The 21,684-nt window shown below is 34.1% G+C and overlaps 2 protein-coding genes and 1 long non-coding RNA gene across 4 annotated transcripts; 2 read left to right on the forward strand and 1 right to left on the reverse strand.

The window, feature by feature from the left end:
- The first annotated feature begins 573 nt into the window (after window positions 1–573).
- Window positions 574–5,265, forward strand: LOC130625831 (uncharacterized). The gene is made up of 2 exons (XR_008981767.1): window positions 574–3,740; window positions 4,392–5,265. It is a non-coding gene; the product is annotated as an uncharacterized LOC130625831 (long non-coding RNA).
- Window positions 5,266–7,758: 2,493 nt separating this feature from the next.
- LOC130625075 (uncharacterized) lies at window positions 7,759–10,583 on the reverse strand. The gene is made up of 9 exons (XM_057440154.1): window positions 10,546–10,583; window positions 10,289–10,358; window positions 9,939–10,071; window positions 9,817–9,857; window positions 9,642–9,704; window positions 9,225–9,471; window positions 8,605–9,122; window positions 8,240–8,513; window positions 7,759–7,901 (listed from the first exon to the last, which is right to left on the reverse strand). The coding sequence occupies exons 1-9, from the start codon at window positions 10,581–10,583 to the stop codon at window positions 7,759–7,761; spliced, it is 1,527 nt and encodes a 508-aa protein (XP_057296137.1).
- On the forward strand, window positions 9,615–20,232 carry LOC130625315 (uncharacterized). Of its 2 annotated transcripts, none has more exons than XM_057440374.1 (17): window positions 9,615–11,766; window positions 12,098–12,182; window positions 12,259–12,391; window positions 12,861–12,946; window positions 13,026–13,074; window positions 13,310–13,407; window positions 13,544–13,627; window positions 13,709–13,787; window positions 13,877–13,935; window positions 14,018–14,092; window positions 14,441–16,618; window positions 16,764–16,832; window positions 16,938–16,997; window positions 17,936–18,001; window positions 18,833–19,010; window positions 19,318–19,507; window positions 20,010–20,232. In XM_057440374.1, exons 1-16 carry the CDS (start codon window positions 11,663–11,665, stop codon window positions 19,386–19,388), a joined length of 3,474 nt encoding a protein of 1,157 aa, XP_057296357.1. In that variant the 5' UTR covers window positions 9,615–11,662; the 3' UTR covers window positions 19,389–19,507; window positions 20,010–20,232. The 2 variants fall into 2 exon arrangements, with proteins under 2 accessions (XP_057296357.1, XP_057296358.1); XM_057440375.1 differs by having other exon boundaries at window positions 13,310–13,404.
- Window positions 20,233–21,684: the final 1,452 nt, after the last annotated feature.

A 21,684-nucleotide genomic window follows, 5' to 3' on the forward strand; every position in this document is an offset into this window, starting at 1 on the left:
CATTTAATTGCAGAGGGTGTTCAGTTTCTGAGATAAATTTGTCAACAGCGACATGATCTTAAAGGGTATGAGTAATGGTGCGATCAAGAAACATAACAGGGTTTTCGTGAATCACTTACACACTCCATTATCAATGACAGCCATCAAGCAACTTCTGACAATCATGTGCTGATGAAGACATTAGAAATATGTCATCTATAAACGCTTTCATTGGTGGTTGAGCGGGATCATTTGCCGCTACACAAACAGATTCAATAATAATAGTGATGGCTACCATGAAAAAAATAATCGAGAGGGTGCAACCAATATAAATACCTTTTCCATGCAAGTGCAGAAACCCAAGGTTTGTCAGTCTTAGCAGATTTTAATCCCGACCAAACTAGGGATATATGCTCCCAACAACCAGGAACCTCCAGTCTGATAAGAATCTCTGACAAACGCACGGTAAGCCTTACGCCTTTTCCACCGTTTTTTCCTGTTCTTTTCTCCTCGACGTAATAATAATAATAATAATAATAATAATAATAATAATAATAATAATAATAATAATAATAATAATAATAATAATAATAATAATAATAATAATAATAATAATAATAATAATAATAATAATAATAATAATAATAATAATAATAATAATAATAATAATAATAATAATAATAATAATAATAATAATAATAATAATAATAATAATAATAATAAATAATAATAATAATAATAATAATAATAATAATAATAATAATAATAATAATAATAATAATAATAATAATAATAATAATAATAATAATAATAATAATAATAATAATAATAATAATAATAATTATATCAATTTGGTAGTATAATTCCCCTATTAATTTTTATTTTGCAATATTTCACAATACGCTGATCGGAAGAATTATCAATGCTTGAAATCCATTTTAAAAACTAAGTTAGCCTAAATGAAGATGATTTGAAGTCAAACCAGCCCTTGAAACCCTTTTATTTTGGAATAGATTGCTATTCAAAGGGAATTATACTACCATGTTTAGATTGGGGTTTTTAAGAATTCGGGATATTATTTAAGAAAGCAAATGCGTTTTTACAAATTGTTTTAAGAACACTTTTCTTCACTCCAAAAATTTTCAGCAACTTTTAGTATTAAATTATTAAAATTTCGACTTCACCAGAACGTCGAGCTGACCTGTCCCAACTAAACTCGTCTCCGCTCGCTGACACTCATTCTAACAACAGCATGCAGAAAAAAATATTATGACTTCCCGTAAGTGAATACATTTGTGTGTATGTATACACCATCAGAAAGGAAACGAGAGCACCAGTAATTTGGGAACAAGTTTATTAATTTTTAATAATTTCTTGGAGCTTTATAAAAGAAAAGTTTACAAAATTCTGGGAATTATACTACCCTGTTGCAAAATCTCATACACCAAGCGGGCCATTCAAGCCGAAACGGCAAGGGGCCCAAAGCTGTGTGTAGCGCTAGCTTGGTTCATACAAAGCTAAACAGACCTCGCCAGGTCGTTTGCAGGGTTGTGCATCGTAAAGCTGTTGTTTGTGGCATGTTTTTGGGTAAAACATTAATTTTTAAATCCGAAATACACTAATTATATTGTTAATTGGTCGTTTCTTTTATCTATGCTTTTATACTGGTTTAACTAGCTTGTGCAAAAGCTATGTTTGTACTAGGAGAGCTCCCAAAGCATACTGTCCCTTTGTTTTGTACTGTAGCTAATGTAGCTAACCAATTTAAAAGTGCTAGCTAAACACCTTCCTGCACAGCATAAAACAATGTTTTACTCTGTTAAAGTGACTTCTTTTTAAAATAATTCTAGAAAATAAGTGGGAATTTCAATTTTCTGATTTGAGTTAAAGACCTTTTGGGAAAATTTAAACAAGTCATGGAAGCAGTAGCTACAGAATAGCAGTAGTATCCTGTATATGCAATACAAGGATGCTATAAGACAAAATATTGTTTATCTGTTTATCCTTTAAGATTAATTTTTTTATTTTTGAAGATTTAGCTAGGTAGTGAAATATAATGGTCTGAAAAGGCAATGACACTTAGCTACATAGTGAGTAATCTATATGTCACAACAAACATTTTGTGTATTAGTAAAGTGATAAACATAGAAAAAATGACAATAAATGTCCAGATAGTGTGACTATAGCGGTCAAATGTCCATAATGAAGCATCCCAGGTCCTTTTCGTGGAATTCAAAAATTCAAATATTTTGCGTAGAAAAAAGCTTATGGACTTGAAAGTTGTTATGGAGTGCATATAGGTCAATGTAATGAAATTAGCATAAAAAATGTTTTTGCATTGGCTATATATACTTCCTGAGTTTCAGAATTTAGGCATTTCAAAGGACACAGATGAGACTTTTTAAACAAAACAATAGATTTTGACTAAAAATCAAGCAAATAGGTACCAATATTTTTAGCAAAATGATTTGTTTAAAGTCTCTTGATATGCTAAGAAATTTGATTAAGAAATGTTGATTAAGCTCGATTTGGCACATTTTTATATTCCACGACAAGGTATGAGTAGGTTAATACACAAAAACTCAGTTCATTTTGATACTGTTAGATACTATTTTTTTTAAGTATATACCAGTAAAATTTAACCTGAACCTCACTGTTTCTGAGCATGAAGCTGTTCTTATTTCATCAATGACATCAGTGACGTCATGACATCATGACTCACAATTTAAAAGTATGGGTACATATATAGTTTTTAACAGTAACAGCAGCATCTCCAGTATGACAGCAAGCCTGTACTTTGATTGGAATCCTGCTTCACAACCCTATTTAAGATTATTGCAATCTGAATGCATCAGCAGCTATGGACCTCTTTTTAAAAATTTCTCGTTTTTAATATGCACTGACACATAGTTTTGCATGTTACGCTTCACCAATTTGCAGAGCGGAAATTTCCTATGTTTGTTCTCTCTGCTTGCTTAAAAAATCTGCTGATGTGAGGCAAAAAAATATCATATTTGGCTATGTTGCATTGATTTTGAATGCTCTTGTGGTAAAATATTGTAATATGGCACAAAGATAAATTTCAGTTACTAGCAGGTCAGAGAATCCTGACCATCTCTAGTTTATTTAGTTTGGCATGCAAAAACTTATCCACAACACAGTATTTTCAAATTTAATGATTCGAACATAGTTTTGATCAATAGCAACGTAACAGATAAACATTATTTAGTGTTTTATTATTGACAACAAATTAAAAGCAGTAAAAACGAGATTATTGTAGACGTAAGCCTGCACATTAGCTTCCCAACTTCTAAACTGTAACATGACTATTTCTATCCTGAAAGGATGATAGCCAATGTTGTCCCACATATAAATCACTATTATAATATTGCACAACTTAACATAATGCTTTGATTACTGATTAGTGTTGTCATGGCCACACAATTTTTTCTGGAAAATATTGATAGATATTACAGATCAGCCTAAAAATGTTTCTCATATTTTTCAACACTTTTTCTTCATTGGCATTGAAACAATTTCAAAACATGTATATATATACGGTTATTTTATACTGTGCATATCCTTTCATTAATTAGTGATGCACGGAAAAGGTGAAAATGTATATACTTGTACCAAATTCTTGTCTTGTTTGCACATTATTTATCTGAGCTTTTGACAAAATCATTGCATCATTTTATCTTTAGGTTTAATTAAGAATGTTCAAGAATTTACACTAATCTGCGAGATGTGGCAGAACTAAAGTAGGTTTGTTATATTGTAAGAATTATTTTGTGGTTTTTATGTTGTTGTGAATTGCTCAAAGATTGATGATTGCATATACACAATTCTCTGTCCTTAAGCAAGATCTATTCATTCTATTGTTCAAGAGTAATGAATCATAACATTCCTGACTATGGTACTTCTGAGAAAATTACAATTTTATCGCTGGAAAGTTAATTATATATACTTCCAAAAAAAACCCTACCCAACCAATAAGTAATCAGATCACATAGTTTCAAGAAAACCGAATAGCAGGACTTTTAGTTTCAAACTTTTTTTACTGTTGCTTTTTACACATAAGTGTATATATATGTAGTAGGTTGTTGTAGAAAAGCACAAATACATTTACTTGTCCTTAACAAATTTTAATTTATAAAATGCTGTAATATCATACAAATACGTATTTTTTTTACCAAGAAACCTATACGTTTGAGGTGTTGTCTGCATGTTTCTTATACTTTTTAGTTTTCCTCAAATTTGCTAAGCCTGACCCAAGAGCTCTGTCAATTATCAGTTTTTTCAATATATTTTTTCAATATTTCAGGTGTAACAGTTAAAAGTACCCATAATCTCAGCCAGATCTTGTATGAACGAAATAGTGAAATAGTGAAACTCACTTTGTTTTCTTTTAGGCCACATACTCGACACCTGCTAACACAATGTAACCGTTTAATTCGAATATTTGATGAAATAGTACCCATATTTTATGGTTTATATATCAGGTTTAATTTTATTTCTTGGTGTTAGGTATCTCTAATATCAAACAAAATTATTGTGTAAGTTACTGTCTGATTTACCAATTTATTTGGCCGCACCGTGCATTTTGTTTCCATGAATCTATTGAGATGCTTATTGTATGATTTTTTGGATGGCCGCACAGGTGCATTTTGTTTCTTGAATCTATTGAGATGCATCAAGACTGTATTTATCGATCTTGCTCAAAATGGACCATAAATTTTCAATTTGATGCATGTCTGTAGAATTCAGGTCTTATATTGTACTCGATTGTATGATTTTATTTGGATGGCCGCACCGTGCATTTTGTTTCCATGAATCTATTGAGACACATATTGTATGATTTTATTGGATGGCCGCACAGGTGCATTTTGTTTCTTGAATCTATTGAGATGCATCAAGACTGTATTTATCGATCTTGCTCAATATGGACCATAAATTTTCAATTTGATGCATGTCTGTAGAATTCAAGTCTTATATTGTACTAGAATGTATGATTTTATTTGGATGGCCGCACCGTGCATTTTGTTTCCATGAATCTATTGAGATGCTTATTGTATGATTTTATTGGATGGCCGCACAGGTGCATTTTGTTTCTTGAATCTATTGAGATGCATCAAGACTGTATTTATCGATCTTGCTCAAAATGGACCATAAATTTTCAATTTGATGCATGTCTGTAGAATTCAGGTCTTATATTGTACTAGAATGTATGATTTTATTTGGACGGCCGCACCGTGCATTTTGTTTCCATGAATCTATTGAGACACATATTGTATGATTTTATTTGGACGGCCGCACCGTGCATTTTGTTTCTCTTAGTCCAACGAGATATATTAAGACTCCATTACTTGATAAAAAATTTTTATAATAATAATACCCGTAATCTGAGCACGAGAAAAAAAGTTGTGCTACGCACATATGAGGTAGCACATGCGATATATTTTTATCAACTTTGTTGCAAGAATTTATAGGACGGAAAAATTCGTGGATTTTTCCACGAAATACCGATGCAGGAAATTGTACGACAGGCAAAAATTTGAGTGCCGGCGGACGAGCTAGCTAACGGCTAGTCTCAATTAATTGCGCACATTTAATGGACTGTGTTGTGTATGGATAATTTTTTTTCACTGTCTACTTCGCGGGGCACTTTTACTCTACTATCCAAGTCGGCTCTTATAACACGACCTGTGTGTTTTGTACTAATAAGACAAAAACTTCAGCAAAATTTTTGTTAAAAATGTAATTGACACGCTTTTGTTATGGTAATAGGAGTTTGTTTGCCTCGTTTAATCTAAAAGCCTGCTTAAATATTGCTGCAGCCCACGTGAATTTATACTCAAGAAAGTATTTGTTGTTGTTTCAACCACGTTGCTAAACTTTTTAACAGTAAGAAAGTAAAGTAACTACTTATGTCTTATATGAAATTATACTCAGAACGCATCCTGGCGTCGATCCAAAGGCCTATAGCTGTTTCCACGAAATCACGAATTGGGTGAATATATTTAAGAAACAAATTAGTTTTGTTTCAATCATGTCATTAGCCATCTTTAGAATAAATAAAATTGCCAAGTGAGCAATTTGAGAATTGAGATCGGGTTTTTTTCATTGGATATAAAGGGGTTCTGTGACTCTTAAATTTTCTTTTGTGTTTAACGTTATCTATTATTTTAAATCAATTATTACTATAAGTTGAGAAACATGACTCGTTGAATATAAATGTTTTCAGGTGGCCAGATTTCTCACCAATACGAATGCTATCACAGCCAGAATTAATTATGAATTAATTTAGAGCGAAGGGTAGTATAATAAGAGAAGTACTGTGGAATTTTAAAAATGATTCTAATGTTGACTTCAGGTTGTACACTAAACAAGGTTTACAATAAATCAAACGGCAAAAAGGCATTGATTGATGCAATTTTATATATTATCATATTTTATGTATTTTCTGTTCCTTTGGGCAAAACGCTTGTCAACAATCCTCCATTAGATACATTTCTGTTCCCGTCATCATGCAATCACATAAAACACCACAATTTTTCATTTTAAATTTCTATCCCTTTCTGAATTAGTAATTCTTGCTATTAGCATTTTGGGGTGCATTTGTGGTAACTATGGCTAGTAATATCCGTATTCTGTCTGTGGGTGAAAACCAGGTCGTGCTAACCACGCCCAAATAAGTGATCCATAAAAACACAGGCGGGAACTTACTTACTTACTTACTATACGGAAAAGATTTTTAGAATCCGTATTCTGTCTGCGCGCGTGAGAAAAAGTCATGTTACGGACAAACGAAATAGCAAATGCGATATATTTTTATCGACTATACTACGTCGGGTTTTTCCCCGCGAACCTGTGGGATTTTTGGCACACCAAAGACTAGTATGGTCAAAATAATTATTTGCGAATGTGCACTTACACCATTTTTTTATCATTTTTATATTTGATTAAATGTTTTCACAGTACTAAGGTCTAAAAATGTATAATGTCATTAATGGTAATTAACTATTGTTTAATGAACGCAACCATTACTTTTAATATTGTGTTTTTTCATTTAAGTTACCTTGTTTTCGGCATATACTTTTGAAAGAGATCTTGTAGACCAGTTCCTTTCAATAATGTTTCTATGCAACCTTGTTCCCAGCGCCTCTTATTTCTATTTCGGCTCGCCGTCCCAGTATAATAAAAGACAACATGTGCTGGAAACGAGGTTGTTTTCAATGCCTTTTAAAAACAAATCAAGTATCAATAGCCTTGACTATTTCCTAATAAAGTGTTTCTCCCGCATTTAAAAGGATACATTTAAACGATGTATATCGTTGTGTGTGCTGTGTCCAGCCATAAATCTAAACTGTATGTTGTTAATGTAAGCTTGGGAACGAATAAGATTTCGAACAATAGGCTTCAAAACTTTTATGTTCTGGAGCTTGGTGCCTCTGTAGTTTCCTTGATATGTTGCATTGCCGTTTCTTGCATAACAGTTTTTAATAAACGTGTCCTTCCAACGACTTTTCTTCATGGACGATTTGTTTGTCAAGTTGTATTATTGCATTACTATATCTCTGTCATCTGTCAACTGTATCGTCTTTTCCTTGCCATATCTTCTGGATAGTAACGGGAAGTTTTCCATGTAACAAATATAGCAGGGGCATTTAACTGCTACTCAGTTGTTCAGAGAGTTCTTATTCCAAGGAAACTCAACATTTAAAAGTCTTTGATAATGTTCCTTCTAAGCATGGAATATCGGAAACTAATGTTTTGTAACTAGAAATAAACAAATGATCCGTACTTCTTTGAAAAGCACAAAATCCCTCTCCGTTGGCAAGAGTTTCCAATTCGAACAAATTGTCCCAACAACATTTGCAAATTGTAATATGTGCGCTCCAATAAAAGCACCTCAGCCTCTCCTAGCGAAAAGAGAGAAAGAACTCTATTCAGATCTGCTAAGCCACAATAAAGTCCTCGTTTCGACAGCTACAGCTGTCATCGACGGGCAATGATCGTAATCATCTTTGGCTATTTATTATTTGAGGATAATTAGAGGATCGAAATCAACCAATCAGATCACAGCGATTAAAGTAATTAACTTTTTCACGGACCCAGATGGAAGCAATGGATTGATTAAAATCTTTTCTTTTTTTCTAAAAGTTTTTGTTACGTTTGTCCCGAACCATTTTGCACTTTTTCTAAATATTCGCTTTCCGAAGTGCAGGTAACCATATTTCTGGAAGTTGATAGGAAATACTATTGATGTGAGTATTTCTGTCTATACTATTTATGGTTTCTTTCACTTTTCTTGCTTTCCAACCAGACTCTCGGTCTATGATCTTTTTATTGTCCCAGTCAATAACATGATCATTCTTCCAGCTATAGTCCGCAATCTCATTTTTGTCTGTATCTGCGTTGCGTACAGCTCTTTTGTGCTCTTGCACACGTTGTTTGAACATTCGTTTCGTTTCACCGACATAAACAGCATCACAATCCTTACACGGGATTTCGTAGACAATTACATTGACTCTCTAGACATAATTTGTCTTTCGGATGCGACAGTATACTACGTAGCGTGCTTTTAGATTGAATCACTGGCTTTATGTTATAATCTTTCAATACCCGACGAAGTATGTTACTTGTCTCTGGTATATACGGCATACACACTGTAGCTACTGGTTCATTTTCTGCATCCTCTCCGTCACTGTTCTTATCAGTTCTGTTCCTGATTTTCCTCTCAACCCTTTTAATTGTTTGTCTCAAATACCCATTTGCAAGTAAGGCGTTGTTTATATGAGATAACTCTTTCTTTCGGTCATTCTCTCCACTGACTACATTGACTGCTCTGTCCAGTAATGAAGACACCGCACTTTCTTTGCAGGACAGTTGGTGATTGGATGTGTGGTTGAGATATTGATCAGTATGAGTTGGTTTGCGGTATACTGATACTGATAAGTTACCACCGTTTCGAGACACTAGAGTGTCTAAGAAAGGAAGCGTACCGTTCTTCTCGTGTTCAGTTGTAAATTGAATCTTCGGGTGCAAATTATTGATATGTTCATGAAATGCGTCTAGATGTGCTCTTTTAATTATTAAAAAGACGTCATCCACAAATCTTTTCCAAACTCTTGGAGCGTGATCTGCAGTTGTTAAGGCGTCTCATGAGCCTGCATATATATTTCAGCTACCACAGGAAGTTGGGCCATCCATAGCCACACCGTCAGTTTGCGTAAAGAAGTTACCGTCAAATAAATACCATGTTTTTGTAAGCACAACTTGGACCGAGGACATTAGTTTGTCTATAGGGATGCGTGTTTTGTTCTCATACTCATCATCATTTAGCAGTAATTCCCTGATGATATATAATGTGTCCTTTATCGGTACATTTGTGTACAGTGAAGTAACGTCAAATGATACCATACACTCGTAGCCTAGATTAAACTCGCTTGTTGATGACATGATAATATGTATATTATTCAATGACAATGACTGAACAGATAAGTGGTAATATTTTTAAAATAAAGTCCTCGGTGGTTTTTTGTAAGAAGAAAACCTTTACTAAAAATTTAAATACCCTGTCTAAATTTTCTTATCTTTTGATATATCCTCCTAGATAATGCAAAACACTGGAACAGTAGTCACAGTAAGCACCTACTCACCCAGCACCCCTGATTGTAATGAAAGAAAATGCCAAACCATATAGTTAATGTGTGCGCAATTATCTGGAAAAAACATTCTATAAATTCTATTAGGTTATTCTTATGTCAATTGATTTCCGTCGCCGCTACGCTGGGCTGAATCTTTGAAATTGCCTGATGGAAGATAGAGATATACATATGTATATGGTGGGCTCGAACCACCAACGGGGCTCGATCCTGTAGTGAGAGAAAAGGCAATTGCAAACTCGTCTCACTATCGGAACGATAGCTCAGTTGGCAGAGCAGTGGGGCGCTAACCCAATGTTCGCTGGTTCAAATTCCGCTCGGTCAGGTTTTCACTTTCGCCGATAGAGATCACCTCCGCTTCTGAATATTGTATAATGTATATGTGCCCGGTGCTGTGTTCTACTGCTGTTGTTCTACTACTGTTCTATAAATTGTATGATATGTAATACTACTGTTCTACTACTGTTCTATAAATTGTATAATGTATAATACTGTACCCAGAATACACACACCTTTTAATTTCTGCCAATTTAATGACCAATCTAAAGACCAATTATGTAGCTAGCAAACCAGCTAGGTACACAAAATAGTGCTTTGATTAGAGTGCCTTCTTTTTCTTAAGGAACCATAAACAAACAAACTTGATCTTGCTTTGCAATTTTTTTCCATCGTGGCTGGTAACCTAACTCATTCTTTGGGAAAAACAGGAGGCTAAAAATAAGTTCCAAACGACACTTTGTGTGTCCATTTATAGTTTAAAGTTGCGGAAATAGTGCCTGTAGGTAAATAAGTGGATGTGTTTGTCATCTTTTAGCAACACGCTTATTCCAATTTAGTGCGGAAGGTCTATCTAGGCTAAATTGTGACGGAAAACGGTACTATAGCTTGCCCCTCTAACCTATGAGTAAAGTTACACTTGCCCCATGCGCCCCTCATTCCTATAAAAAAGAATAAACACCCCTGCATTCGCATAGATGGCTTCAGTGTTGAACGGTGTCTTTTTATGTCAAATGCACCAATCTCCAGTCCAATAAGCGCATTTCTACTATGTATGGTTGTTGAAATAGTGCCTGCAGATAAATTAGTGCGTGCGGTTGTTATCTTTTAACAACACGTTTATTTAAATCAGGTCCAGAATGCATGTATAGGCTAAAATGTGACGAAAAACTGTACTATAACTTGCCCCTTTAACTTATAAGTCTAGTCACACGTGCCCCGTGCGTCCCGTCATTCCCCACAAAGGATAACGATAGGACAAACGACCCTGTATTCTGATGAACCGTGTCAGTGCTAAACAGTGTTTTTATGTCAAATGTACCAATTTGTAGTCCGATACGCACCTTTGCCTCCCAACCAACCCGTCCAGCAACTTATCGCGAGCGATTGTAATTATGGAAAAACAATAAAAAGTATAGCGTTTACATAAGTTATGAGTATAGAGTTGTATTTCGCCTCACAAGTTTGTAGCTTAGAATTCGTGGAGACGCTAAATAGTTTAGTATTTAAGGATGCGCAACCTTGATTGCGTCCAACGAACAAAAGGTTTTCAAATTTGAGCCTCTATATTGGCTAAAACGCCCGTTAAAAGATAAAAAATGTTTGTCCTATGTAATGTGTGTAATGCCTCTTAAGTCAAAAAAGGATGATATAAACTATTATAGGCGGTACATAAATATTGGCAGTCATTTCTTCTTTTTACTTATTAATTTTTTCTTTTTATTTATTAATTTCTTCTAATAATCATTTTTATTTTTTATCTAGTCAGTTGCCCTTTCTTGAGCGTCAAGCAATAGTTAAAAGAGAATTCAAATCCTTATCCCCTCCCCCTGTTTCCAGCTGTGATCATTCGGAAAATTGTTAGTTAATTTCTGTCGATTTAGTTCATTTAATTAGTCAAAACAAGACAGTCCCGACAATTATCTTACTTAAAATTCAATTATTCTCATGAAAACGTGCTTTTTTCTGTATATGTCGTGACCTGTATTTGTAATTACAATTGCAGTTTAAAATAGACAATGGATCAATCTATTGCAAGCTTACTCTCCGTTAGAAAAGATGGTTCCCCAGGAAGAACATATTACCTTCATAGTTCGGACAAAGACTTGCTCATTGGAACCTCGTAAGTCAAAAAAGAATTTATTATTATTTAAACAACAGTCCTCATTTAACATACATGAGTAAAAAAACCGCAACCGCATTTTAATTGTAATTGTAATAAGCGTAATCTATCTACAACCCTGGACACGATATTTGTGGCCGTTTTTTGCTATTTCTCGAAATGGCACAACAGCATGCTTTGGTCAGTCCTTTGCATAATAATCTCAGCCTCGTGTATGGTCTTACTAAAACCCTTTTAATTTCACAATGACTAAAAGCTTTTGTGTTTTTATGTTTTGTTTTGAATAATTGTTGGTACGAGTAAAAAAATTATGATTACCTTTCTTCCATAGTCCTAAAGCGAACATCCAGATAAGCGAGGCAACATATGAAAATATTGACACATACCATTGTAATTTGTCGTTAGAAGATAACGCGGTAATTTTTTCTCATTTTTATTTTCTAATTTTTATCCGTCATTTTACTATCCAATTGATGTAATTCTTCCATTTAGTATATTTTACGTATTACCACGGAAATTTTTCCAACGTTTATCAATGGAGATGAAGTCGCGTGTGCAACACCATTGAAACATGGCGATGTGATTTCAGTAGGAGATAAGAAGTTTAAATTCTTTTATAGCAGAGGTATACATTGCCGCTAGTATATTCAATTTAAAATGCGTGGGTTAACAGGGAAGTATCAGTTGGAGAACTGAATTTTAAGAACCAACTGATAATTTCTTTTTTAACTCTAAATGAGCGATTTTTTACCATTTTCTTTTTCAAGCAGATGTATGCTTTGATACTAAGCCATCTATCATGCATGCTTTTACTATTTATTACTCCCTTATCTATGAAGTATATCTACACAGTTCAAACATTAATATTTAAATTTAATAAGTAAATATTAAATAAGAACTAAAATTAAGGATAAAAAACCTTTGGAACTAGATCCATTCGTCAGGATTGTTATAAAAAACCGTTTTCCACTGGGAGTTACTTTCAGCAAAAAAACGAAAATACGTACTTTAATCCCATACACCCCATGTGTACTACAGTATGCATCTTTGCACGACTTATGCTTTAAAATTTAATATGTGACTGTGTTCTTTAGATAAAAAATTTGATATACCTCTCGATGAATTGAAATATCTAATGGATACGTTAGAACCGGAGATACACATGATCATGTCGGGAAAGGTAAAAGTTGGAGGAACATTTAGAGTAGCATGCTATGTTGTGCATTTGTGTAATTTGTGTCATTATTTGAAATTTTTAGACTGCGACTGATAGATATACACTGTACATAAATGGTGGCGATGATAGACGTAAGCGTTATATATAAAATTTCATGATGAAAAGTTCATTCTCCAAGATCTTGTTGATAAACATTTCTTTAATGTTAGACATTTTCGTGTTTCTGTGTAACTGTTATCTGTTCAGTTTTGCAAACCTCTATAAACCACACATCTATCGTTATACTGTTTTATGTCATGCTTTACTACATCATATAGTTTTTTATATGTTGATATAAGTCATATGAAGGCTAACTGAATCTTCTAGACTCTCTGGATACCAACAATGGTTTGAACTACTTCTCAGATGGGATGGTAGAATATGTTACTGGCAAATTAATCACTTGGTTTTCTAGCCCCAAGGTAGTTGTTTTGTATTCCTGGTTGCGCAGTTGTTTTTGTCTCGATTGCATTTGACAATCATACTAGTCTGCATTATCTATTTGAGACCGAAAGGTAGTTAAAAAATTCATGTGATGTGTAAAAAAAATACTTGTTTTAGTTCTTTGACGGTGTTATGAAAGTCTTGTTGCCAGACACCCTGGTTTTAGTGTTAAGCAAGATTCAAAACATCAGTTTTAAAAAGGTAATCTGTGTTACGGTATTTATAAAGCTTACAATTAATAGTTACCTAGATAATTAATAATTTTGTTCGATGATTTTGTAGGCGTTGACCCTAACTTTAGATGGAGAAAGCTTCGCAAGTGCTTTATCTGTAGAAGAAAATGAAGATAATTCATCCCTTGGTAAGCAAACATAAGGCTATAAACATAATTATAAACAGGATTTTTTTACCAAATTTAAATTTCACATTATATTTACGTTCTGTTGTTAGTGTCACTTACTACAACTGAAAAACAGTCCATGTCAGAAACAACAAATGCAACACCGGTGGTGAGTACTTTTGTTGATTATGTGATTTTTTATAAGCATGCTCTTAAAAAAAATTGTTCAATAATGGTATTTATTACTACAGCACTGCCCAAGCTCCCCAGACGTACTAATTGGAAAAGACGGGATTGACTTTGATTCCCCGATCGTTGTTAGTAAGGTACAATTCATTTTAATATGCATCTTATCCCTTATACGCAAACTAAAATGCAAGAAAAAGTTTGTTGACGCAGGATTTTGAACACCGCTAACCAATGTTCTTTAGTTCCTTTTTTTTCATGTACCTTGAAATTGTGAGAAGAATTTTGTCATTTGGCACAGAAAGTAAATTTTTTATATTTTCAGAGTAAGTCAATAAATGAATATACCACACGAAAAGAAAGACAATGATCCCTTTACTTACATTTTTGGAACAATATCAATACTTTTTATTTTGTTGCAAATTTTGGGTGCACACTCCTGTCCTTTTTAAGTGTCATTGTGGTTATGCGAACTAATTTTATCATAGGGAATTGAGCCAAAGACAAATCGCATAAAATCAAAAGACGAAGAGAGAAAAAGGAAAAAAAGAAAAGCTGAGGAGGAGATTGAGGATCTAAGAAAACGGTTGCGTAGGGCTGAAAGGGCGGCAGAGAAGGAGTTTATGGACGTAAGCAGCGAAAAAGAAATTTGTCACGAGGAAGCAGAAGGTGAGGAAAGGGTGAAGAATGACCTTAAGTATAAGGAAAAGAAACTTAAGGAAAAAAGAAAAAGGGAAAGGTTGAGAAAAAAAGTTATAGCAAATTTAGAATTGTACTTGCCTTCACACGATACCGTCAAGCCAAGTCATGTTAAGAAGAAGAGAAAGTTTGAAATGAAATGTATTGAGTGCGGTGAGGTCATGAAAAGCGATAGTTTGGCTGGTCATTTAGTTACTATACATAAGTATAGCAGTGACACAGCTCGCATGAAAGAAAGTGAACTCAGAGTAATGTTTTTATGGGCCTCAAAAGAAAAGCATGGGAGTGAGAAGCCTTTGCCATGTGTGATCTGCAATAAATGGCATATGCGGCTAAGAAACCATTTAAGGTATAAGCACAAGGATTTGCAGAATGAAGACATCAATAAAATTGTGGAAAGTGCAAGGAAAGAGTACTGGTGCACAGCTAAACTTGCTGAAACCGCGAAGAAAGGAGGAGTAAAACATTTAGAACCTGAAAATGATGAGATCAGCAAAAGAAGCAAAGACCGATTTCAGGCCAATTTATATAAAGGACCAGCTGCCTCTTATGCTCCGAAAAATTCTTTTATTTTGACAGAATTCGATAGGCAATTATGGAATTTAAAGGAAAAAGACTTTTTTAATTTTTATTATAAAGACCAAGCATTTCTGATGAAGGCCTTCGAAGAAGATTTAGTGGCAAATGGTAGTTCAGAACGGCAAGCAAAACAACATTGCCAATATGTTGAATACATATGGGATATAGTTGACCCCAGTAGAACAATGTTCCCTCTTCATGCATTTTCTAACCCAATTTGTATTGAGGACAACTACCATCGATTGTCTCTGGAACTTGTTGGAAAAGGAGGGGTTGAGGCAAATACATTGCGCACTAGATTTTCTTCCTTGCGGCATTTTCTGAAGTTTCTGAGACGTCGTCATATCTATGCAGGCCTTACAAGAGAGCATTTTCGTCTTCTGGAGGAATCAATCGAAGACTGGAATATTAGATTACGCCCTCTTATAAAGCAAAGGAAGGTCAATCTGAGACGTTTGAAGACACGGCACTTGTTAACGGTTGAGCACATGATAAAGTATGGACGCTCACCATTTACGCAAGATATTGTTGCGAAGCTCAACAATTATAGTACACGTGGCAAAAGCAAGTATACCATTGGCTTTTGTTTGAAAGTACGTGACTACGTAATGACCAATATTTGTATTATGAATGGTTTAAGAGCCTCGAATCTCATAGAATTGCTAGTGAGTGATGTGAAGGAGGCCAGTCGTCACGATGATTATCCTGGACACTGGGTAATCATCAACTCTAATTACAAGACGTCGACGATATATGGGGAGAAGGTTATTGCTATACCAGATGCGATCTTTAATCATCTGAAAATATACATGGACCATTTACGTCCTTTGTTTGAAAATGCATCATCAAAATATCTATTTTTGCCGTCATCAAATGAAGATAAAATGTCTCACGGTGTTGTTGGCAGTGCTTTAACAAGCAGCTTTAAAGATGCCGAAGTTTTTAGCGAGAAAGAATATCAACGAGTTTGTCCAACCAGAATTCGATGTGCATGCGCAACGTTTGCATGTAACCTTGAAGGCATGGACATTGGATTCTTCGCTAAGAACTTCATGAAAAACAAAGAGGAAACAACACAGAGGCATTACAATCTGCATTCAAATGTAAAGCATGCCTTGAGTCTTGCAATGATGGTCGGCGATGGGTTTCAAGTAGGAGGTGAACGTATCACCATTAAACAAAGTGAAAGAGAAGATTTGACAAATCTACTCTTAAAAAAATCCCGACCTTCAGAACTGCCTTCAAAAGAAAAAGTGCTAGAGTGGATAAAGTTGAGAAACTCTGACTTGACAGCAATGGAAATGAACGCCATTGACCAGATATTGGAAGAGCTGTCCGACCCATCCACAATATCTGCAGAAAAAACAGCGAGTTCGTTCTATGGCGATGTAAGTGTTTGATCATTATAGGTTTAAGTAAAAAAAATTGGAAAATTTTGGATTATAATTTAAACTTATACTTTAGCAAACGGCTTTTTTTATTTTTGTTTTAGAATTGCATTGTTACTTGAAAAACTTACTGCTTTAATTATAGTGTCTTGAAAATGAAAATGATGGCAATGTTGAGGATGGCGGTGGAATTGGTGATGATGAAGTTAGAAAGGTAAGTGTGATCAACTTTCTTGGTTTGGTTGAGAATGGCAATCTTAAAGAAGTAAACAAACTGTAGCCTTCAAGATCTATTTACGCATACATCTTTGTTTATTAGATCGAAAATTTCTGTCCACCTACACCTAGTATAAAAAGCAGTAAATCTATATGTAGAGAAGTAAGTATTATAGCTTTAATAATTCTTTAGTATTTATGTAAATTACTAGTGCTAAAACTAGTTTTGAAAGAGACAACTATTGCTCACTAGTTACGTTATGTTTAATAATTTTTTACCGAAAAAAAAGGGAAGAAAAACAAGAAAATCTTTTTGTTTAAATTGCACTAAGACTACGTTTACATGTAGGCGGGATGAAATTTCATCCCGGGATGACTTTCGTCCCGGGATGAAAGCTTTTTTGTTTACATCTCTATTTCATCCCGGGGCGAGTTTTGAATAATTTCATCCCGGGATGAAATTATTCAAAACCATTGCGCATAAAGTTCAGAAATAAAGGTAGTTTCATCCCGGGATGAAATATTTTTTCTGTTTACATGGAGATTTGAGAATAGTTTCATCCCGGGTTGAAATTTCATCTCGGTCATTTCGACCGGGATGAACTCGCCCCGGTATGAGATTTCATCCCGCCTAAAACTTGTAAACAGTATAAAGACTTTGGCCAGAGACAGGGATGACCTCATCCCGGGACGAGTTTTATCCCGGGATGAGATTTCCCATGTAAACACCCCCTAATTTAAGTCATTTCTAGTTCTTCCACGAAGATTTATTTTCATGCAAACAAATTTTTGCAAAAATTAACTAACTTATGTAGCATTAATCCTTATTTACCTGTCCAAACAGCTGCATTATTTACTCAATATTTTACGTATACAAATTTTCTTTACTATTTCTGGAAAATATTGACCAAGACGTGTGAAAATTATGTCAAATTATTATCTAAATTTCTGAGTCAGTAGAAATTTCTAGTTAAAATAGTATAAAAACAAGAAAAATCGGCTTCTACAAAATTTCAAAAGTAATATTTTATATAGCGGACATTGAAAATGTGCTGAATTAGCCGAGTATACCCACTGTATAAAGTATTTATTGTGATTTAGCAAGTTAAAGTTACTGAAAGTACAATGAAAACAAGGTCGACGATAAGTATGGAGAATACAGCTTCGGTATGTGCTTTGCTTTGTAGAAATGCCATTTTTTTTAAATATAAACATTGGAATTATTATCTGGTTGTAATAAAGGGCGTTTGATGATATATGTCCTAATAACAATTCATACCGACGTAAAATTTCCATTGTACATTTGATATGAAACATGCTTGCCCCCTTATTGTCCTGTCTTGCTAGCTTGCGAAAAAATGTTAAACTTAATTCAATTTTCCCAGAACAAAAAGTAACGTGATCACCTCTAATCATTGTCTTGTTTCCTCCCTGAATAGAATAAGCAGGATCATGCCTGTTCCAGGCCTTTATTCAGTCTATTTCGTTTTGGTATTACATTAAGTAAAAGAAAGGATTTAGCAAATTTTATTCCTTATCTGCTGTTTAAAGAATACTTTTGCTTCTAAAAACCTTCATTTTAAGGGGTCGTGTATTTCAGGATTTTAGAAAGAAAGTTTTGTTTATGACATAAGAACTAATTTTAGTGAGTCTAATCATTAGGACAACATTAAATTATTCCTTGAATATGGTGGTAGAAAAAAAGTTAGTTAAAATGCATCTTAGAGTTAATAGCTTATGTAAATTTAGTCCGGATTTATAAGTATTGGAGAAGTTGATATGGAAGATGAACAGAAGCAAGCGAGAAGATTTGTAGAACTCGGCATTGACCAAGACGGATTTGAAAAAGTTTTTATTAACGACGACATTGGTATGATAGTTTAGCTTGTGTCAAAGATTAGTTTAATACAGTAGAATATTATTACACGTTACGATTATTATTTTTAGCTTTTTTTTAACTTCATACCAAGCCACTATGTGATAATTAATTTTTTTTAGGTTTTGGAATACTTTCAACCAAAAGTTTTAAGAAAGGGGAGTTCCTTCTTCAGTACAGAGGGCAGTTACTCTCCAAAGACGAAGCTGAGAAGAACGAAATGGGATACGAAGAGGATGGTTTCGGCTGTTTTCTCTACTTTTTTGATCATAAAAAGAACGAGAGAAAAGAAACACTATGGTAATCAATGATAGATTTAATTCGTTAAAGAAAAAACATTATATGCTGTACTATACAAAATATGCTACGCTTTACTATACATTATGTGCTTTACTTAATGCTTCTAATCAGATTTCTGTGAGACAAATTGAATTAAATGTTTTAAATTTTCACGGAAAACAAAACAAAAAAACAAACAGTATAAAAATGGCTAAGGTATAAAAACCTTTTTTTGTCCAAAACAAACAAACTGCCTCGGCATCTCAGGGATTTGAAACCAAATCGTTGCATTTGTCTCTTTGAAATATGTTATGTCTCTTTAATTTAGTGTTGACGCAACCAATACGGAATCTATTTGCAAATATGTCAATGATTCTGCGTTTCCGAACTGTGTTATGAATAAAGTCATCGTCAGAAGTTCGCCTTTTTTGTGTCTCTTTGCCGTCAAAGACATACCATCGGGTTTAGAATTGCGGTATGACTATAAGGATAGAAAAAATCTCTGGTGGAGAAAAAAGGTAACTTTAATTTGATTTATAACATTGGTTAAAACTTCTTTCAAATGAAGGATATTTTTAATAAAGGATAAATACCGGTAATAGTAACGAAACCTCCCGATATAAAGCTTAATAAGAACGATGTTGATCAAGCATCGAGCCTTGAAGAACACGCTTTGTGAATTAACTGTGGTTCTTCTTTAAAAAAAACACTTAACTTTCGGCATAAATAATGTACATATTACAATATCTTCCTTAAAGCTTTGCGTAGCTTAATTATAAATGCCCAAAATAAAAACTTATATAACTAAAATTCAAAAATAATTTCAACTGGCCAGCTGTTGCACTAAATATGCTTTAAGATACTTATCTTTTAAAATCTAACCTGCTTACTATGTAGATACTTGCAAAACAAAACATATAAGAGATGTAGATAATTAATGCTCATTTGATTATGAAAGTCTTTATCTAATTTTCAGTCGTGTCTGCTACAATTTTTTTAAAGAATTAAATTTTTTTTCAGGAGGAATGTAAATTTCCATTGAAAAAGACAGAGTTAGCTAATGCTCCATCCACGGTTCGTATTACTGATTTCAACAATTACTTAAATACTAGTCGGTGGCCCGTGGAAAAATCCACGGGTTCGCCCGTCCTTTTTATACCGCATTGCGTGCGTCTCGCTACTTGCGGTACCATTTTGCGTGACAGACAGACAGACGTATACGGGTATTATAATATAGACTAGCCGTTAACCCGTGGAAACATCCACGGGGTCGCCCGTCCTTTATATATCGCATTTCGTGTTTCCGCCACGGGACTCGCCTACCGCGGACAGACAGACTAAATACGGCTGTTATTAAAGAGATGTTAAATATCTTAATTCACCTACCTTCGTGTTGATGTACTATTTTGGAGCCCTCTATTTTACGCGAACTCTAGGCCAAGCCAAAATTTTAACGATAACAGAAATCTCAGGCCATTTTTCCATTGCAACCCAGACTTAGTTCAATGCAATCGTGAACTGGTAAACAGCAATAAGCGCTCCTTAAAACTTTTCTATTTTGTACATTTTAAATTTCAGTGCATGCATGTGTGTTTTATAATATTTAATTGTTACTTGCTTAATTTTAAGGATGAGTCAAATGATGCGTACAATCCAGAGTCCCAAAATGTGAGCGAAGACCTTGACTCTGAGAACGACGAGGAGCTTGTTAAGGTGTTTTTCCCCGCACTTTTTTCTCTTCATTTTTTTCTTTTGTTTACAAAATTAAAATAGTTCGGTGGTAATTTGTAAACTTGGAGGCTGTGCATATGGAGGCGAGTTATGGATCGCGCATATGCAGGTTCGGTTGACTTGGCTAACTCGGCATCTTGCTATTGTTCAGAAAACCTTATAAAAAACATGTGTTCAAAAGAGAAGCGAGTCAGCCCGTCTTTCCAAGAAATATTTTGAAAAATTTATAACCACCCTAAAATAATAATTAAAAACTAACTTGAAAAAAGTTTTTGTAGAAATTTATAGATTAAAACTGTCTAACTTTATTATAATATCCATAGCCGTTACGGAAACAAAAGAAGAGAGAACGCCTGGATGACGAAGATATGGCCAAACCTGACGATTTTGTTCCGTCCAGAAGATTTGGGAGAAAAACATACTTGGCCCTAACAAATATTTTTCGTGATATCGTCGTTCGTGCTGATTACGCAAACGAGTATAATATGAAGTCGTTCGCTATTTCAGAGCTACATGACAAATTGGCAGTATCTGACCATCCGTGGCTTGACAACATAAAGAAAATGAACGTCAATGATTTGAAGTACTGTGTGCATACGCTGCGCAATAAATTTAGAAGTGCAAACGCTAAAACGTTGAGAAAATGGGGAAAATGGTGCGAGGATGTTGAATCATTTTATAGGCAACAACAAACCGTTTAAAGGTGTATACCAATGATCTTTCGTGAAGACAATTTTTTTACGGTACCTTCCTGTTATTTTAATATTTATTTCTAGTTGTTACTTTAACGTGAGTAATTTTAAAGATAGGTTCTAGTTCTTCCTTTATTTTGCAAAGGATTTGGTGCGCAGAACGATTTGCGAAAGATAGATCTTGCAAAGTTTGATGAAATTTGAAACTTGAGTGACTCGATAAAATAGCTAATGTTTGCAAAAAAAATTGACATCATGGAAATGCGTTAGAA

Source organism: Hydractinia symbiolongicarpus, chromosome 14, assembly GCF_029227915.1.
Source record: "Hydractinia symbiolongicarpus strain clone_291-10 chromosome 14, HSymV2.1, whole genome shotgun sequence".
Taxonomy (NCBI): domain Eukaryota; kingdom Metazoa; phylum Cnidaria; class Hydrozoa; order Anthoathecata; family Hydractiniidae; genus Hydractinia; species Hydractinia symbiolongicarpus.